Below are 17,313 nucleotides of genomic sequence, written 5' to 3' on the forward strand. Positions count from 1 at the left end.
TTACAATCATAATTTTATGAAACTGGGCGTAAGAATTTCACTTACCTACAAAGTTTCTTCGTTAATATCGAGGCAATTTTGCGACCCTCCTAAAATAATTAATGTTCCGCAGTGTTTAATCACATCTGCTTTACATATACTAATAAAACATTTACATTATTATGATATAGTTTTGAACAAACATTACACATTGTTTTTTATCTATATTTATCATTTTGTGCAGGTCGGCTATAGACGCGATCACAACTTATCCACAATTATTGATCGTTAAAAAATAATGATTTCTCATATATCCGCAAAATTTGTATAGTCGAGATATTTCGATATTAAATCCGTAAAATTCAATGTCGTGAAGTTTAACGGGCAGCCATGTTTGACGTTTACGGGTGCAATCAGAATGTGTGTTCCAAATAATAATTTCGCGCAGTTATTAAATATAAATAAAAGTATTATATTATAAGAAAAGTAAATGATAATCTTTATTTGTTTAGTCTCATTTATCTTATCCGAGTGAATACGGGTTTTCATATAGTTATATATATATAATATTTTGTTATTATAGGAAGCTTTTTGTGGTGGCACATTGGTAGCATTACGGTGGGTGGTGACAGCGGCTCACTGCGTAAGGAAACGCCTTTACGTACGACTGGGGGAACACGATTTGCTCGTGCGCAGCCACGGTGAGATCGAGATGAGAGTTACTGAGGCTGTCATACATCCCCACTACGACCCAGACACTGTCGTAAACGATGTTGCTTTACTGAGGTAACTATTCAGTTCATTAACTTTGAAATTGTTCGTTGAATTGAATTCGTCTTGAGAAAAAAATTGTTTTCAATAAATTCATATGAGAAGTTTCTTATTTTTTACATTGTGCTGCACTATTATATGATTATATACTAAGATGTATACATATATTTTATTTTACAAGGACACGATTTAGTAATCATTGTCGAACTGACACTAATGAACTTTGAGAATTTTTGGCCGTTGTTAAGAATAGGGATTTTTGAAAATATTCTACAGATTATAGTGGTTTAAAATATTATAGAAGTCTTATTTATTTGAAGACACCTAAAACAATGCGATTTTTAGGTTAATTAAAATATTTATTTGACCTCTAAAAACGCTATATTGAATATTAAAAAAACAATAATTTATCATAATAAAACTAATATGAAATAAAAAGTAATCAGCTCCGCTTATATTATATTTTAATACTAAAAATAAGTCAGCTAGAAATTATAACAAAAACCACGAGAGATATTATTTAGTCGAGTGAAATAAAAAAAAATCAGACTAATTTATTGCTCCGCCACCCGTGTTAAAATAACAGGCCTTTGTGAAGACCACTCCAGACGACATGTTTCAGTTACGATATTTAAGATAATATTTATTATCGTTGTAGAGAGATAATTCGATTTTTTTTCTGAATACTCTCAACTCAATGTTTGTTTGGTAAGATAATGTTGTTACAGATTATTATTTCTTGATATATATGTACTCGTATATAATTATAGGAATTTCATTACACTATAATAAACTTTAAAAAATGTAATTTGTTTTTAACTAAGATCTGGTACGAATTTCAGAATTGTTCAAAATATTTTCTTAAAGGACAATGTTCCGATTCTATACATTGTTCATCTCATACCAATAGCGGAGGAATTTTTTCCCTAAATACCAATTGTAGGCCCTGAAAACAATATTTTTTGGCGGACACCAAAGAGAAAAACAATTAAATTTAAATGAAACAAAATAATATTTATTTTGAGGTTAAGATTAATCAGGTTAAGTAAGTGTTACTTTTTATTATTTTGTATTATTAAATGTGATTTAATAATGTGAATTATAATAAAAATTATACCGATATTTGGCATAATTTTCTAATAACTGAATTAAAATACAGACAAGAGTAAGTGCATATATATATATTCGTTTATCTAGCTTTTATTTGTGCCAAGAAGGCACAGATTAAGTGTATATATTGGCATATAATATACATTTGACAGTTGATCGATATGACAGAAATTAGGGATGCCCATAGAACCGATAATATTGAACCAATAAATGTTTAAAAAAAAAAAAATATTGAGTAGCTACCAAATAAATAGATTTGTATTTTTTGGCATTTCATTGTAATAGTTAAACACTAAAACTAATCAATCGATTTCAAAAATTCTTTCACCTATATTATATATCTGTGAGTAAGATAGGCTATATTTTATTTTATATACACTCTCGTGAAGACGGATATCCTTCACACATCAAAAAGACTCGTGAGAAACAGCAATAAGGCGAATTTTTCGTCACAAAAAACATCCATTAGATACGTAATTATTTAGTAGGGACTAAACATTTAGTACCATGATATTTTTTATTTTTATATTTATTAGATACGAGCAAGATTACCGTTTAGTATTGATATCCGTAATAAGTATATTAAAAACATATGTAATATTAATAATAATTTTATGTACATTGTATGTGATAGTCGTGGGACGATTTTCGACAGTCTCCTTTCTCATAGGGTGTTCGCTTATCTACGTCAACATAGTTAAGTTGAAAACATCGTTTCAGCTGCTTTCTTGCTTAAACTATAATGTATACACGAAAACTCTGCATGTAAGTTTTGTAAAACATTAATTTGTAAATTAATCAAATTTATATAAGCTTATATAATTATAAATTTATATAATTATATATAACAATGATTTTAGTTCCACGGAGACAAATACTTTATATCATGTTTATTTTTTATAAATTTATAGAGATATAGGATGGGGAATATATTTGGAAAGTCATTAAAAAACTGATGATGGCAAAGCCATACCAGATAACATATTTTTAAAGTAGATATAAACACCACCAAAACCATAAACCAAAATATAAAATATTTTTTTACCATTGTAAAAAACTCCATTTTTCATTTAGGACACATGTAGAAAATTTTCTTGTCCGTAAAAAAAACCTTTATGTCTGTGTTCTATATGAATGCGAGACGTAGATAGTGACGAAAAAGCCTCACAAGCTGCATTCCGGCTTTCAAAAACTGATGTCTTCGATTCATCGGGTCGTGCAAAAAATAACAAATATGGTGTAGCTGAACACCTGTCACTAATATCTATATACGACATAGGCATACCAAAAAAACGTCGAAAGTGGGTCACCATTATTTCCAAAGTTCCCTGAATACGGCCCAAGTTCTGAGTTTAACCCTTAAGAAAAAGAAAGACGGCTCAAAAGATGTTTTTTTTTTTTAACAGAAACAGAATGATAAAATAACAAATGTACTGTAAACAATTTTTCAATTTAATTTTATATTGGATTTCCTAAGGAAAATTATATAAGCTATTGAATGAAATACCTAAATAACATTTAACTTGTTATATGTTAATACTGCATATATATAATAAAGGAATTTCCTCTTAGGGATAAGTTTTTCGAGTTAGTAGATTACATGTGGCTAAATGTCATGTGACACATGCAGGCTTTCTCACGATATTAACTTTTACCGCTTAGCACGTATTATTAGTATTATTGATTATATTTATATAAACATAATTGAGTGAATATAATTTCACACCAAGTTAAACAAACAATTTTTAGCACTTATCACGGTTATACTTTGAAATAGTGACTTTGAGAGCAAGTTCGTTGATAGGGATTCTATAAATTGCTGTGTTTGTATGAATTGCTTTAAATATATAAATTAAGATGGCAACATATTTGATATAAAATAAGAGACACTATTTTATACCAAAAAATATAATAGTTTCAGTTTAAATCTTCAGTTCTTAAGCTCAAGACTATCGTTTTAATTGTTTTATTAATTACATTTCTTGTAGTTTTATAAAACTCAAGTCAATGACACTCAACTAATACTAAAAGAGCTAATCACTTTCAAAGATAATATACCTTTTTTAATATTATTATTTTTATTGTTAATCTGTGTAAATATAACTGTCAAGTTTATAGCTCATTTTATGGCTTTGTTCAGTGCGCAATTTAATATGGATTAAGCATTCATTGAAATGACATTTAAATTAACTGAATAGTTGATGATGTACAAATAATATTATGATAACATTCCTCTAAGCTTTGTGACTGTTTCAGTCTAATTATAAAAAGCAATTAAGTTATTATTTTTTGTATAATACAAACATAAAACACAAGGATGCCTATGATATGATCTCTTCTAGAAACCGAGGCCAAATTGTGGATTACCTATTATGTTGATAAAAAAAACTCTATTTTCTTATTGGTCTATTTTTCTGTTAATAAATTTTAGGTGACTGCCTGCTGTGTAAGGTAGCGATTACACATCCCTGATTTGAAATGCACAAAAACTTTGATCCGACCCTAATACTCTTTGTGGTGGCTTCAGTTACACAATTCCAATAAATAAATAATGAGACTTTTTAGTCTTGCATTATATAGGTATATATGCGCAACCGGATAGTCTTTCTTGATAATGGTGACCTTGGCTGAAATAAGTTAGAAGGACATCATCAATTCTTCGTGAAGTTCCTGATTTTCTAATTCACAGATTTATTATTGTAGTTTTGGGAAAACATTGACAACCATTATTCAGCTTTATCTGCTTTCCCCTTGAACGAGTTTACTGGTTGCAGTGTTTATTCACTTGTAGTAATGGAGGCCCAAATATGCCCTTTTTTATTTACTGAATTTACGAATAAATACCATTTGAACGTTGAACGTTGAAGATTTGTTGACGTTATATATAATTTGAAATTATAAAGTACTTTATAATTTGGCATATAATCTAAGACTGCATCTAATTTAAAAATCAATTAACTTACTACTAAAGTTAAACAAAATATATTATTATAGCCACTATTTAAAATCTTGGTCCGTAATCCTTCGGTTAGATGTTTATTTTTATTATAAAAAGATACGCAGACGCAAAGAACTCGCCAGTTCTTTGAATGCGTCTTTTTCAGATAACTTTTCACATTGATTATAGATTGCCTGAGCCAGCCAGACCCGACCTAGGACATGGAGTTGCTTGCTTACCCAAGCCGCATCAGATATTACCGCCACATTCGACATGTATAATATTAGGGTGGGGAAAGAAACGCCCGACTGACGTACACGGTACGAGAATACTTCATGAAGCTCAGGTATTTATTTAAATTTTTAGAAACTGTTGAAATAAAAAAAGAAATTAATACAATTATTGATATAAATTTTAAAGATTCACTTCTTAAAATATTTAATAAACGAAATAAACGGTATTTTACAAAACATATTTAAAATGTATTATAGACTAATTTATTCATCCTTTTCTATTTTGGATTCTTAGTGATTTTATGCTTAACATTAAATTTCCTGTACAAAAAAACTTTAACCTTTTCCATTGTTGTTATTAGTCTAGACTTCTAGCGTACGCAAGAAATATTATGATTACATTTTAATCTAATTAGACAAGACAATCTGGCTAATACTAGACTGTGAAGAGTAAAACGTCTGCCTGTCAGTCTGTGCTCAGCTACTGACTCTAACCGGCAATATTTGAAATTAGATTGCATAATGAATTTATTTTGGTACATAGATGTATATTTTTTTAATGTGAAGTTTAATTTTTTTGTGTTACAGGTATCCACGATACAGCAGGGCGTTTGTCGTCGCTCTTACTGGCAATATGCTATAACAGACAACATGATGTGCGCAGGGCGTGGTCACCGGGACTCTTGCGCCGGGGATTCCGGCGGTCCTCTGTTATGCCGGGACCGGAATATGCGATACTTTTTACAGGTAAAAATGATATACGAAAGCCATCAAATATGATATGTCACGTAAATATTAATGCCGGGGTAATCCGCCGCCGGGGCAATCTACCTTTGAGAAGGAGAGCTACCTACTAAATATGAGAAAGTTGTTGGCAGAACTTCATCTAACACGCAAGAAAAAGCAAGTTTAACTAACGAAGTTTTTTTCAGTACAAGATAAATTAAACACATCTCGGTGGTGCTCACTATACTTAAATATATTTAATAGATTTACGTATTCTAGACACTGCGTTATCTGCGCTTAAACACATTTACTATTTGCAATATTACTTAAAATAATATCTTTAAATAAATATGCAAAGAGGAAAAATCAGTTCAGTACCTTTTTATCCTGTAATTGCGTATCGATTTTGTTAAATACAGTAGTACAGTAGTACAGTACAGTAGTACAGTAGTACAGTAGCAGCCCGTAAATGTCCCACTGCTGGGATAAAGGCCTCCTCTCCCTTTGAGGAGAAGGTTTGGAGCATATTCCACCACGCTGCTCCAATGCGGGTTGGCGGAATACACATGTGGCAGAATTTCGTTGAAATTAGACACATGCAGGTTTCCTCACGATGTTTTCCTTCACCGCCGAGCACGAGATGAATTATAAACACAAATTAAGCACATGAAATTTCAGTGGTGCCTGCCTGGGTTTGAACCCGAAATCATCGGTTAAGATGCACGCGTTCTAACCACTGGGCCATCTCGGCATTTTGTTAAATATTGACGAGCATTAGTTTTATCAATTAAACGTATAAAATTATCGAAAGAAACAGAAATTCAGATATATCTTACTCTAATAACGATTATGAGTTATACGACCGAGCGAATACTAGTTAATAATAACGCAATTATTTTGCGAATAATTAGTAAATAATGGGCAGCAAATAATATTCTATATGTTTTTTTGTTCTAAAGCAATTCCCCTGTATGGCCTGATAATTAATTATACTTATAAATATATTTTATAAAGGCGGAGAAAACTGTACTCGAAAGCAAGTTATATTTTTACTTTTGCCGTCTATTTCAACGGTCGTCCGAGAAATTTTAGACTTAGAAAATTGACAATAATATAAGTGTAATAGAAATTTAACGAATCATGTTATTTCGTTTCCAGCTCGAGCTTAAAATTGCAGGCGATTTGTATTCTTTCGAAGTCACTTTTCTTGGCACAGATTTTAGATTTTAAAACTTAAGTAAACGAGGTTACAATAAACCTCATTTTTATCTCTTTCACTGTATATTTTTATAAAAAAAAATAACAGACTAAACGTATTTTGTAATTCTTTTACAAATATTGCAGTTATATATGTTGTATGAGTAAAATTGAAAAATATATAAGTAAACGTTAATATTGGCCGTAAAAAAAGATATGTTTATTTGTGACAGGAATCTTCTCGAGCGTAGCCATGAACGCTCGAGAAGAAAGTTGTTCCATAACAACTCAGCAAAGTTTTATCACAATTAAAAGAATGGCTTAGGATGTACTGGGCTTAGGACAAACACTCATTTTTATTTATATATATAATTGTTTGCAATTACTGCTACAAAATCTTTTCTTTTTCAGGGTATTACGAGTTTTGGTGACGGATGTGGTAAACGAGGCAAATACGGAATTTACACAAGGACGTCCGGCTACGTGTCGTGGATGCGTGAAGTCATGAATAACAATTACTTCGACGACTGATTATAAAGATAATTAATCAAAGTGACATTTGAGATGTTAATTTTTTTATTCGGAAATTTTCTCAGGCAGAAGCTTCAATTATTTTTTACAGGCGTTAAAGAGGAACTTGACCTATCAAAATACTCGTAAATTATTAGCTATGTTTATAATATATTTTGCATACATAGCTATTATGTACAATCCTCGTTATGAAATCCGCTTGGCTTCTAACAATTTCAATTGTTAATTGCTTTAAGTTCTCGGGCAATTCTATGTTTGTTAAACGAATCGGTAATTGTTTTCGTACTCCTCAAAGTCATTACATCAGAAACCGATTGTATTATGAATAAGCAGAAAATTGTTCCCATATACAAAACATAGTCAACTTCGAAAATTACGAAACGATTTGTATAGTGACGTATGCGAAAATCTACTACCGTTCATCAAGCAAAACGGACCGCTTCTTGAATACATTAACAAGACATTAAGAATTCAACTTGAATTAATACTGAAATTTCTTTAAGATTTATATATTATGAGATACTACATTAGTATCGAAAACCATATTACATCTTATTTTCTATCATGATCTTTAAAACGGTAAAATATATAATTTTATTACTGGTTTTGTTTCGGAAAATATAATTGTGAATATATCCAGTGTTTCGTACTGTTAAGACAAAGATATATCGTTATATTGAATTCGTATTAATTTTATCATTACGCTTGAATAGTTCGACGTTGCAAATCCTATTACGGCTTAGTACTATAGTCTATTGATAGACCGTGCTGCAAAATCAATTACCAAATCTTTTACACACACAATTTAGTCTCGATATTTATCAAATAAAATATTTGAATGACGATTATTTTGTATACAGCAAATTAATTCAATGAAATAAATAATTGTTTTTTTTTTTTATATATATACTTATTTATATACACATTAGAACATGCTTACCACAAAATTGCCTGAACCGATGTAAAATTTTAAATCCGTAGTATAATGGAAGTCATTCTAATTCAGTTTGATCAAATAAAACTTAAATATATATATCTCGTTAAATAAAAGCTCTCGCGAAAACGTATGCAGCCGTGGCTCAAGTTTCCGCAGCGTTAATGATATAATAAAGGAAATTTAGTATGAATCACTTCCATTTAGTTAAATTAAAAAACTAAACTGCTGTATTAGAGAACGAGAGGAACAAATACTGATATCACTTTTCTATATTTTAACTATTGCGAAGAACAAAATTATATTCGATTTTGTAATAAAAATAGAAAATCATTTTTCTGTGAATCATTGTATTGGGATCAAGATTTATGTTATTTTAAAAACACAAACATGTTTTTATATTCGATGTAAGCTTCATTTAAAAAAAAATGTTTTGTATTCAATATTTATTATATATTTCGAACATTGTTATTTAGTATGTATACACGTGAATAAAGCCTCTCTAATTTAATAGTTTTTTAGATGTTAATCCTAATAACATATTTTAAATTATTTAATTTTACAGAAAAACTTCGGTTGTTGAAAGTGAATATTTTATAATAAAAACAATTCGATAACGTAAAATTTGTCAAACATTCTTGTACATATGCTCTTTGCCTCTATTAATCCTTATTTGAATACCGAATATCAAAAGGAAATTCTGATAATAAATATAAGATACGTACAAAAGATATCAGAAATAATTTTGTAACAAATATTTCTGCAAAAGAATTTTATATTTCTGCATCTAATGGGTCTTGTTCATCTATTTCCTGCGCTACATCGAGCAGCCATGGGATTAAGCGCCAAATGCTAGTATACTGCGCCGATTGTACTCCCCAGGGACGACGCTCTTCCTGAAAAAATACAAACATTAATTACTAAAAATTTCAAAGTATATTATTCAAAATTTACCATATTGATTGACGTTGTGCTACTATATACACGTTATGTACTTAGATCTATTTTATTACTAGTTTATCAAAATAAATATTAGCCAGTAAAAATACATATTCGTAGCAGACACAAAGTGACTGCTACGAATTCTTCTATGCTTTTATAGTTTGTGATTTCTTCTATGCTTTGAATATCTCGAGATAAGGGGTAGTGTCAACTACTAGACCGATAAGAAATGTTAGCATATTTTTCTCTTATACATTATGTATAACATGTATGTATGGACCCATCAAAGATATAAATACAGTTTCTTAACGTTTCTTAAATCAGTTATTTCGAACATGTTACGTTTCTGTAGAGATAAATTTGGCTTAACAAAATGAATAAGGAATTTTCTCGAAGGTATTTCTCAGAAACTATGACGATAATAATAAAATACTTGCTTTCTGAAAATGACTTCGGCCTATGTGAAATACAATATTCTTTCATGTTGCTGTCAAAAATTATAGTCACAATATAAATAACATTACTTTGCAGAATTTGCTGATTATGAACGACATTATCGGATCTCACACGAATAATAATTACATGTCTCGGCTATTTGTCTGCATGGGTGAAGTATTTACCGTATGATAGATTTTTTTAATAATAATAAAAATACATATTGTGTAAAAAGCCAAGCGACTTGGCCGCCATTGCCATGCCAGTGCCGACGTAATATTAATATGTTATGTCAAATAGTCTAATTTTATTTCAATTCAAAGGTTTCATACTGTGTGCGAAACAAAATGAACTAAAATTATTTTTTATCATTTTCCTATTTTGTAACACAATAATATTTACCGTGTCTAATCTTTTAATGATATGTGTATGTATATTGATGGTCTGTATAGCTTTCAAAATATATACATTTACTCAACATAGTCACTATATTGACTGTGCCCATCCTGAAACTATAATCAATATTTCGACACCTACAATTTATACTACGCTAACTCGAATTTTAGTTAAAATCGTTTTTTTGTGCCAAGTTGCTTAAAATGTGTTATTTTATATGTATTAATAAAATCGTGAAGAAATATACAAAATTAACGAAGTCACAAAATTTATACAACGCTAACTAAAGGCAATTTTTTAAATCAATCGATTTATATTACGCTAACAATTATTAGCGGAGTGTACGCACACTTTCGAGTTAGCGTAGCATAGCGTTTTAATTGAGTTTGATGTGCTTACAAGTTTTGGTCATTCAGTGCACATTGATTTTACTAGCTAATTATAGTGCATTATTTTAAGTATCATTTAGCAAAAATATTTATGAATAACAATTTCAAAAAATGGTACTTATTGAAGCACTATTTTTTTTTAAATAAGCGTCTTGTTACCCTCTTTACGAAAGAGGCAGATGTCACAGACAATATGAATGAATTTAGAATGTTTACTAGGTTTGTCATAGTTGTATAAAATCGCCATTTAAGAATTGTACCGGCCGATTCAAATATCGAGCCTGCTCTGAAACGATAATGATTAATTCGACGGAGAAGAATTTAAAATACAGTTTTTATATTCCCGAAAGAAACAGTATAATGTAAATCAGGTCAGTTTATTTCCAAAGGCCCAAACTCAATTATTTTCGAAAAAAAATATAAGCTATTTTATATATAAAATTAGTGTAGACTTCAAGAATTTTTACAAAACATTTAATAAATATATATAAATCTTAAAATACTAAATTCAAACCTGCAAATAAAGCGCTATTAATTTTCCTCCCACCAAAAGGAGACTGCCGTGAACGGTATCATTCTCTTCCTTAATATAAGGTGGCAATGACAGACAGTATACATTTTTAACACTTTCTTCATTAAAGAGCTTCGCATTACTGAAATGTAAACACAGAATTAATCTAGTTCAGTTACGCTTAGAATATACATGGATGTACTAATTATGTTACCGCACCTGTAGCCGGAGTTTCCAGGACATGAATCAGAGAACACGAGACTTTGGTACAACATCAGTGGATGTAAAGGTAGTTCGGAAGTACTATGTCTAGTATCGTATCTGCAAAATACGTTCAAGGTCAAAGTGGGAAGATAAGTTCAAATATAGGTTCTATTCGGGTTATAGTTACGATCACATTAGATTTACGAAAAGTGGTTTAGTCTTGATATCAAAGGTACTTTTAAAAAGCAATGCGACCGATATGTTTTCGATCCTTATCAATAAAACTGCTGAAGTTAATTTATGTGCATAAGGTTTATTTTAAAAATAACGATGCCTCTTAAGCCGTTTCAAGCAAGAAATCATAACTAATATTATTTTTTATTGCCGATGTATCTCAGTCTAAGGTATTTATTTATTTTCTAAGCGGCGGTAAATTTTCTGTCAATCAATAAGTCATTGTAATATTTTTACGTTGAATAAACATTGTAATCTTTAATTTCACATCTACCCATAATAATATGATGCAATTATTTTGCAGATGTTATTAAATTTAAATTTTTGGTTAAAATACGAACACAACTTACACATTTCTATGAATATTCATACAATAATTATTTTACAAAGCGATTCGTATTTAAAGTAACAGTATTTTACAATCGACTGATTTCTTTTAAATATATAAATTTAATTTGAAAAAGATTTTTTTTTGTTTTTATACGCACGTATTGTATTGATATACATTCAATGAAAACATTAAATTGGAAAAACTACAAGGACAGTAGTGTTGCCAGTACAGTACAGTGTTTTCAGTGTTATTGGTATATTATGGTGTTACTTATATGATTCAATACAATTTCATTCATACGATTCTAAAGACAATAAAAAAAGCTTATCTGCTTATATTTATGTATAAACAGATAAAGAGGGGTTAGTATAAACGCTTAAGGCATATTACAGCGTACATTTGTACATCTCATCTCAAAGAAGGGGGATAAGGACCTCCTAATGTCACAACCAGGACATTTACGGAATAATACTACTTTTATTCCTTTTAATTATTATATTTTAATATAAATCGTAGCACTGTACATCTTCGATCATTCGTGTCGGGAAATAAGTAAACTTATTATATAATATTCTTCATAAGCAAAATAGACCTCGGTTTTTATTAAAAATGTCTAGTAAATATGTAGCAGCTTGTAAATGTCCCACTGTTGGGCCAAGGCGTCCTATGCTCTTGAAAAGAAGGTTTAGAGCACGCTGGTCTAGTACATGTCAGTGGATAAATATGTAGCTGATTTTTATCCGACACCTGTAGGTTTCTTCACAATTAACTCATTTGATGATTACCAATAGTTGAATTATAAACACGAAATAAGTACATGGTAGTTAAGCTTGCCCGAGCTCTGAATTACTATTACATTTTCACCGTAACTTGCGGAGTGAACCTCGGGCAAGCACAATAAAATTATTGCCATTTACTTTAATAACCCAGTTGTCATTACATTTTCATAAAACGTCTAATACGCGTTAATTATAATTGGCATTTTATTTAGTGTAGTATTAACTTGGAACTAGTAATTTCCAAAATGAATATCAATTAAAAATACTGAAACAGGCAATCAATTTTCAAACTAGGTTAAATATTAAAGTATACTTGTTTATAAGTGTATTAATTAAATGTAGAAACCGATCTAATCCCCAGCCGACGGCAGTTGCTAAAGTCCCATCAGGGCCAGCCACAAACTGATGTGACATTAACGATATTGGCTGCCATCCATTGCAGGTGTTTGCCATTGAACTTGCTACTTGAATGACGCCTGAAAATATTTATAATTTATTAGCTAACTTGAAATATTATTGCATAATATAAATAAAATGTAAAATTCAATTGAAAATATTTTAATCCTGAATTGACACCCGCCTGGAGCTAATTTTATTTTGCATTTAAATTCTACTCTGAGGCGGTTAAAATAGTAAAAAAAAAGTAAAGATTTTTTTAGCGCTTTAAAATGTTTTCGCTCGGTTTTTAGCAGTGTTGAGTGTCAGAGATGGTTGAAATCAAAATATAACGGTTATTTTTTTATCAAGGGGATAAAATGTATCCGGGATTATTTTGGGTTCTTTGAAGTTGACTCTGTATATTTATATATATATCGACGATTAGCTGAGCGGTTGAAACTTAAAATACGCAAAAAGTCTATTATTGCCTAATATTTAAATATTTTACATTTAATTTTGATAAATGGCATAGTACTAAAAACATATTGATACAAACTAAAGATAAGATACATGTCTGTGGAGATAAAAATATAACTATGAATTATTTTACATATATATGTTTGTTTTTAGCCAAAGATTACCTATGTTATAAACTTGTCGTCGAATTTTATCTGTTGGCTTGAAACGAGGATGGAGGAGGCTTCGTCGGACGTAAGCAATTCGACCGGGGCGTCTCCAATGATTGCTACAGTAGCTTACAAAAGCCGATCTCCCATCTATTCTAAGATCCTTGTGGTGTAGATATAGACACGTAGCTGACGATACTAACCAGTGAGAACTAATTGAGGCACAATCACAGTGAACCTTTAATATAAAATTTTGTGTAAGTCACAAGATTTACTTCACATATCCTATAATATTTAGGTGATAATTATGTCTTACTTTTAAAATATTATTTCAATTTTTACGTAGGTTTAAACAAATAAGAAATAGACAAAAGCCAAAATCGCTATATGACTAGAAGCTTTAAGGATAAAAAGAGGTAAAATGAAGTAAAGTTCTCACAATGGACTTGAGGAGAATGTTTAGACCTTATTCTACCACGCTATTTTATTGCGGGTTAGCTTACTTAGGAGTATACGTGTGTCGAACATTTTTATTCGATAAACGAGATGAATCTATTACAAACAACAATTAAGTCTGTGAAAATTCAGATATGCTGGTCTGAATTAGATCCCAAAATGTTTCATATTAACGTGATGCCATTGGGCCATATCTACTGTTAAAGATTTATAATATATTAAAATAAACGTATAAATAACTTGTGGAAATACGTATAAATAATGTATAAAATAAGTATTCTGAATTGGCAATATTTGCTACGTAAGGTGCCTTTATAAGATATTTGAACAAAGATGTTCGTACATAAAAATCTCATTTCTCTTTTCACTGAATAAAACGCGACAAGCTGAGGCGCGCGACATTTGAACTTTATTGAGTGTTGGATACTGTTACAGATGATCTATGTAAATTTGTAGAATCCCTGTAACTTATTACATTTCCACGTTTTTCTTATATTTTCTATTAATATTTTTTTAACAAGGTATCTTAATGGCAAATAATATTTAATATAAGATTTATCTTTAAAGTTTCTTAAAAAGTTGTTCTTTTATATGGAGTATAATGGAATATTCATTATATACAAGTAATAAATTAACTGTTTAACCAACTTCAAGCAAACAAAGAGGTTACCTCATTCTTTGTACAAACTCTGTCATTTATGTACTGGAAAATTAAGTTTTCTGTGGGAGGATACTTGCCGTTCCTTTGTTCGCATTTAAATTTAAAGAGTTTTTTTTTTGTTCTTCCTAAACGCATATTTGAAAAAAGTTACAAATAAACTTTTATAAATAGTTCTGACCTTTTTAGCGTTCCAGCTTAAATTTTGGTATCAAAATAAAGTTATGTTATAAGTTATTAAGTTGTTTTGTCGTATGCTTAAAGTTAAATATGGTAAACATACCTGGGCTGGTTCATACGTATAGACAGCAACAAAAGGAAACTCTGACCAGGAGGCTGATTTACTTAAACACGGAAAATTCGTCGAAATAGGAATTGCATTTGGATTATTTATTTTACTTGTGGATGTAGAACTGTATTTTTCAACGTATTTTGGTGTTTCTCTTTTTGTATCATTAGGGGTAACGTATTTTTTTAAAGATCTTGTTATATAATGGCTCTTGGTTGTATGGACGCTATTATTCTCTTTATTCAAATTTACATTGGCATTTCTTCGATAATAATTACTTTGAAGTTCATCGTTTTTTTCGTTAAAGGACAACGATCTTGGAGGGTCGGTGTTGTTGTCATATATCTCAAAAAATTTTATACGATCGTAAGCCGTTGTTGACTCAAATTTCCTTGAATCTTTTTCAGTTGAAATTGATGAACTTCTATTTCTATCATTTATTTCTCGGGATAGGATGTTTCTGTTTGCGTTTTTATAAATGTTTGTTGAAGTTTTATAGGCACAAGTTCCGTTATTAACTTTTGGACTGTTGGTAAATAATGTATACTGTCTGTACTTTGTATTATCATCGTGCAGCGGTTTAATTAAATATTTTGATGATGCAGCATGATTATCTCTACTAAATTTAATTGTATTTGATAAAACTTTCTTTGATAATATCATAAAATTTTCTGATGGAGTATGACAAACTGCATCATTTAAACGTATTAAAAACAGCGGAGGACGTAAAAATGCAATTTTATAATTATTAACAAAATTTCTAGTCGGATATATATTTACGTTCTCTGAATTATCGAAATAATGAAATTCTATGTAACTGGGAGTCGATGTTTGTAAATTTGTTGGGATACGTGCAAGCTGAATTGAATATTTGTTTGGATTTTGATGAAGTAATAAAACATGATGTCGGAGACTAGTTTTGTTAGGTGCAGTTTTTTCCGTAGTGTTAACCTGATTATTTGAGGTCTTATTACTAATTTTAATATAAGTGTTTGTTTTCTTTGATAACAGCTTGTCTTTTTCAAATTTATATTGTTTCATTATTTCCACTTGCAATTCGCTCGTTTTCATGTGCCTTGTATTCGTAGAAACTCTAAATTTATCTTGTTTCTTATTTTCATGACTAAAATGTATATCTCCAGCACTATACACTTGTTTATTTAAAACTAAAATAGCTACCATAATTTTTATAAACACTGTTTCCAACATGTCAATAAAAACATTCTTATAAAACTTTTGAATCTAAAGGAATTCATATAACTGCACGTCCCTAGATAAAAATCTTCTACATATTTTGACGTAATGTCATTTTCTATACATAAATAGTTTAACAAAAATAGGTTATATTCATTATAATTATAATGAAATTATAGAAACGAAAAGTAAAAATAGTTTATCACACATAATGTATCGTGTTAATTTATAGAGAAATAAAGCAAACTCTTTGGTTTTTTTTTAATTGTTATTTCCTGTATTTAGAATTAGGCTGACGTATATATCATTGGGTATAAATTTGGAAAGATTTAACTTTAATCATTTCAGTGATATGTAGTATAATAGCGTAAAGTATATTATGTTTATGATTTCAGTCATTATATATCGATTGTCATAAAATCGCTCCAAATATGTTATCGAACGTAATAAAGCGTAATGAAAATGCTTATTTGATGCTCGACCAATCACCAGATACATAACTTAAAATTTATCCACTATAGAAATTTGTATCGATATTATTATTTTTGTATCACAACGAATTTCTTTTTTGTAGTATTTAATGTATATTTAAAAAAAAAGTGTCGTTAATCTATTTCTTTACAACTGCACAGTTTCAGCTGCAACTGAAACTGTGGAGTTTAAATAGTCATGAATATTTTTTTGTGTTTCATTAGAAGAAATATATAAATATAAAATGTCATAAATAATTATATTATAAGAAGTAATACATATTATTAATATTATAATGATGAATGTTAAATTTTAATTATAAGAGACAAAGATTAATTATTATTTAATTTTATTAAATCTTAATACCTACTTTTTTTTTACATTTTACACAATTATTTATCACCAACATTATAGTTAGCACTGTTTTGAGATTTTTTAAATATAATTTACTAGAATACTTATGTTTTGAAATAATTAAATTAGGTTATTATTATGTTATATAAATATTATTCTGGAGAATGCAAATCATCATACCCTAACCCCAGAATAAATATCAGACATCAGACTTCATACGAGCACAACATCCTACAGTTTTATCGCT

General features: G+C 29.6%; 2 protein-coding genes across 2 annotated transcripts in view; one reads left to right on the top strand and one right to left on the bottom strand.

The window, feature by feature from the left end:
• Window positions 1-7,916, top strand: part of LOC125064232 (transmembrane protease serine 9) — a 28,078-nt gene extending 20,162 nt beyond the window's left edge. Inside the window, exons 10-13 of the mRNA XM_047671178.1 lie at window positions 563-765; window positions 4,988-5,144; window positions 5,620-5,778; window positions 7,366-7,916. Coding sequence (XP_047527134.1) covers window positions 563-765; window positions 4,988-5,144; window positions 5,620-5,778; window positions 7,366-7,485 — 639 coding nt within the window. The 3' untranslated portion in view covers window positions 7,486-7,916. The remainder of the gene's footprint in view (window positions 1-562; window positions 766-4,987; window positions 5,145-5,619; window positions 5,779-7,365) is intronic.
• A 1,176-nt stretch (window positions 7,917-9,092) lies between these two features.
• Window positions 9,093-16,262, bottom strand: LOC125064242. The gene is made up of 6 exons (XM_047671191.1): window positions 15,042-16,262; window positions 13,660-13,882; window positions 12,987-13,116; window positions 11,312-11,413; window positions 11,096-11,234; window positions 9,093-9,315 (listed from the first exon to the last, which is right to left on the bottom strand). The coding sequence occupies exons 1-6, from the start codon at window positions 16,254-16,256 to the stop codon at window positions 9,193-9,195; spliced, it is 1,932 nt and encodes a 643-aa protein (XP_047527147.1). The 5' UTR covers window positions 16,257-16,262; the 3' UTR covers window positions 9,093-9,192.
• Between the last annotated feature and the right edge of the window lie 1,051 nt (window positions 16,263-17,313).

This window comes from Vanessa atalanta, chromosome 5 (genome assembly GCF_905147765.1).
Source record: "Vanessa atalanta chromosome 5, ilVanAtal1.2, whole genome shotgun sequence".
Taxonomy (NCBI): Eukaryota; Metazoa; Arthropoda; class Insecta; order Lepidoptera; family Nymphalidae; genus Vanessa; species Vanessa atalanta.

Bases quoted from the DNA above. Each gene is read 5' to 3' on its own strand.
- LOC125064242 (XM_047671191.1), bottom strand. From the start codon at position 16,256: ATGTTGGAAACAGTGTTTATAAAAATTATGGTAGCTATTTTAGTTTTA. The intron at 13,117-13,659 runs GTAATCTTTGGC...AAATATTTTCAG, and splicing joins ACGACAAGTTTATAACATAG to GCGTCATTCAAGTAGCAAGT. The intron at 9,316-11,095 runs GTTTGAATTTAG...GTATTTTTTCAG, and splicing joins TAATAGCGCTTTATTTGCAG to GAAGAGCGTCGTCCCTGGGG.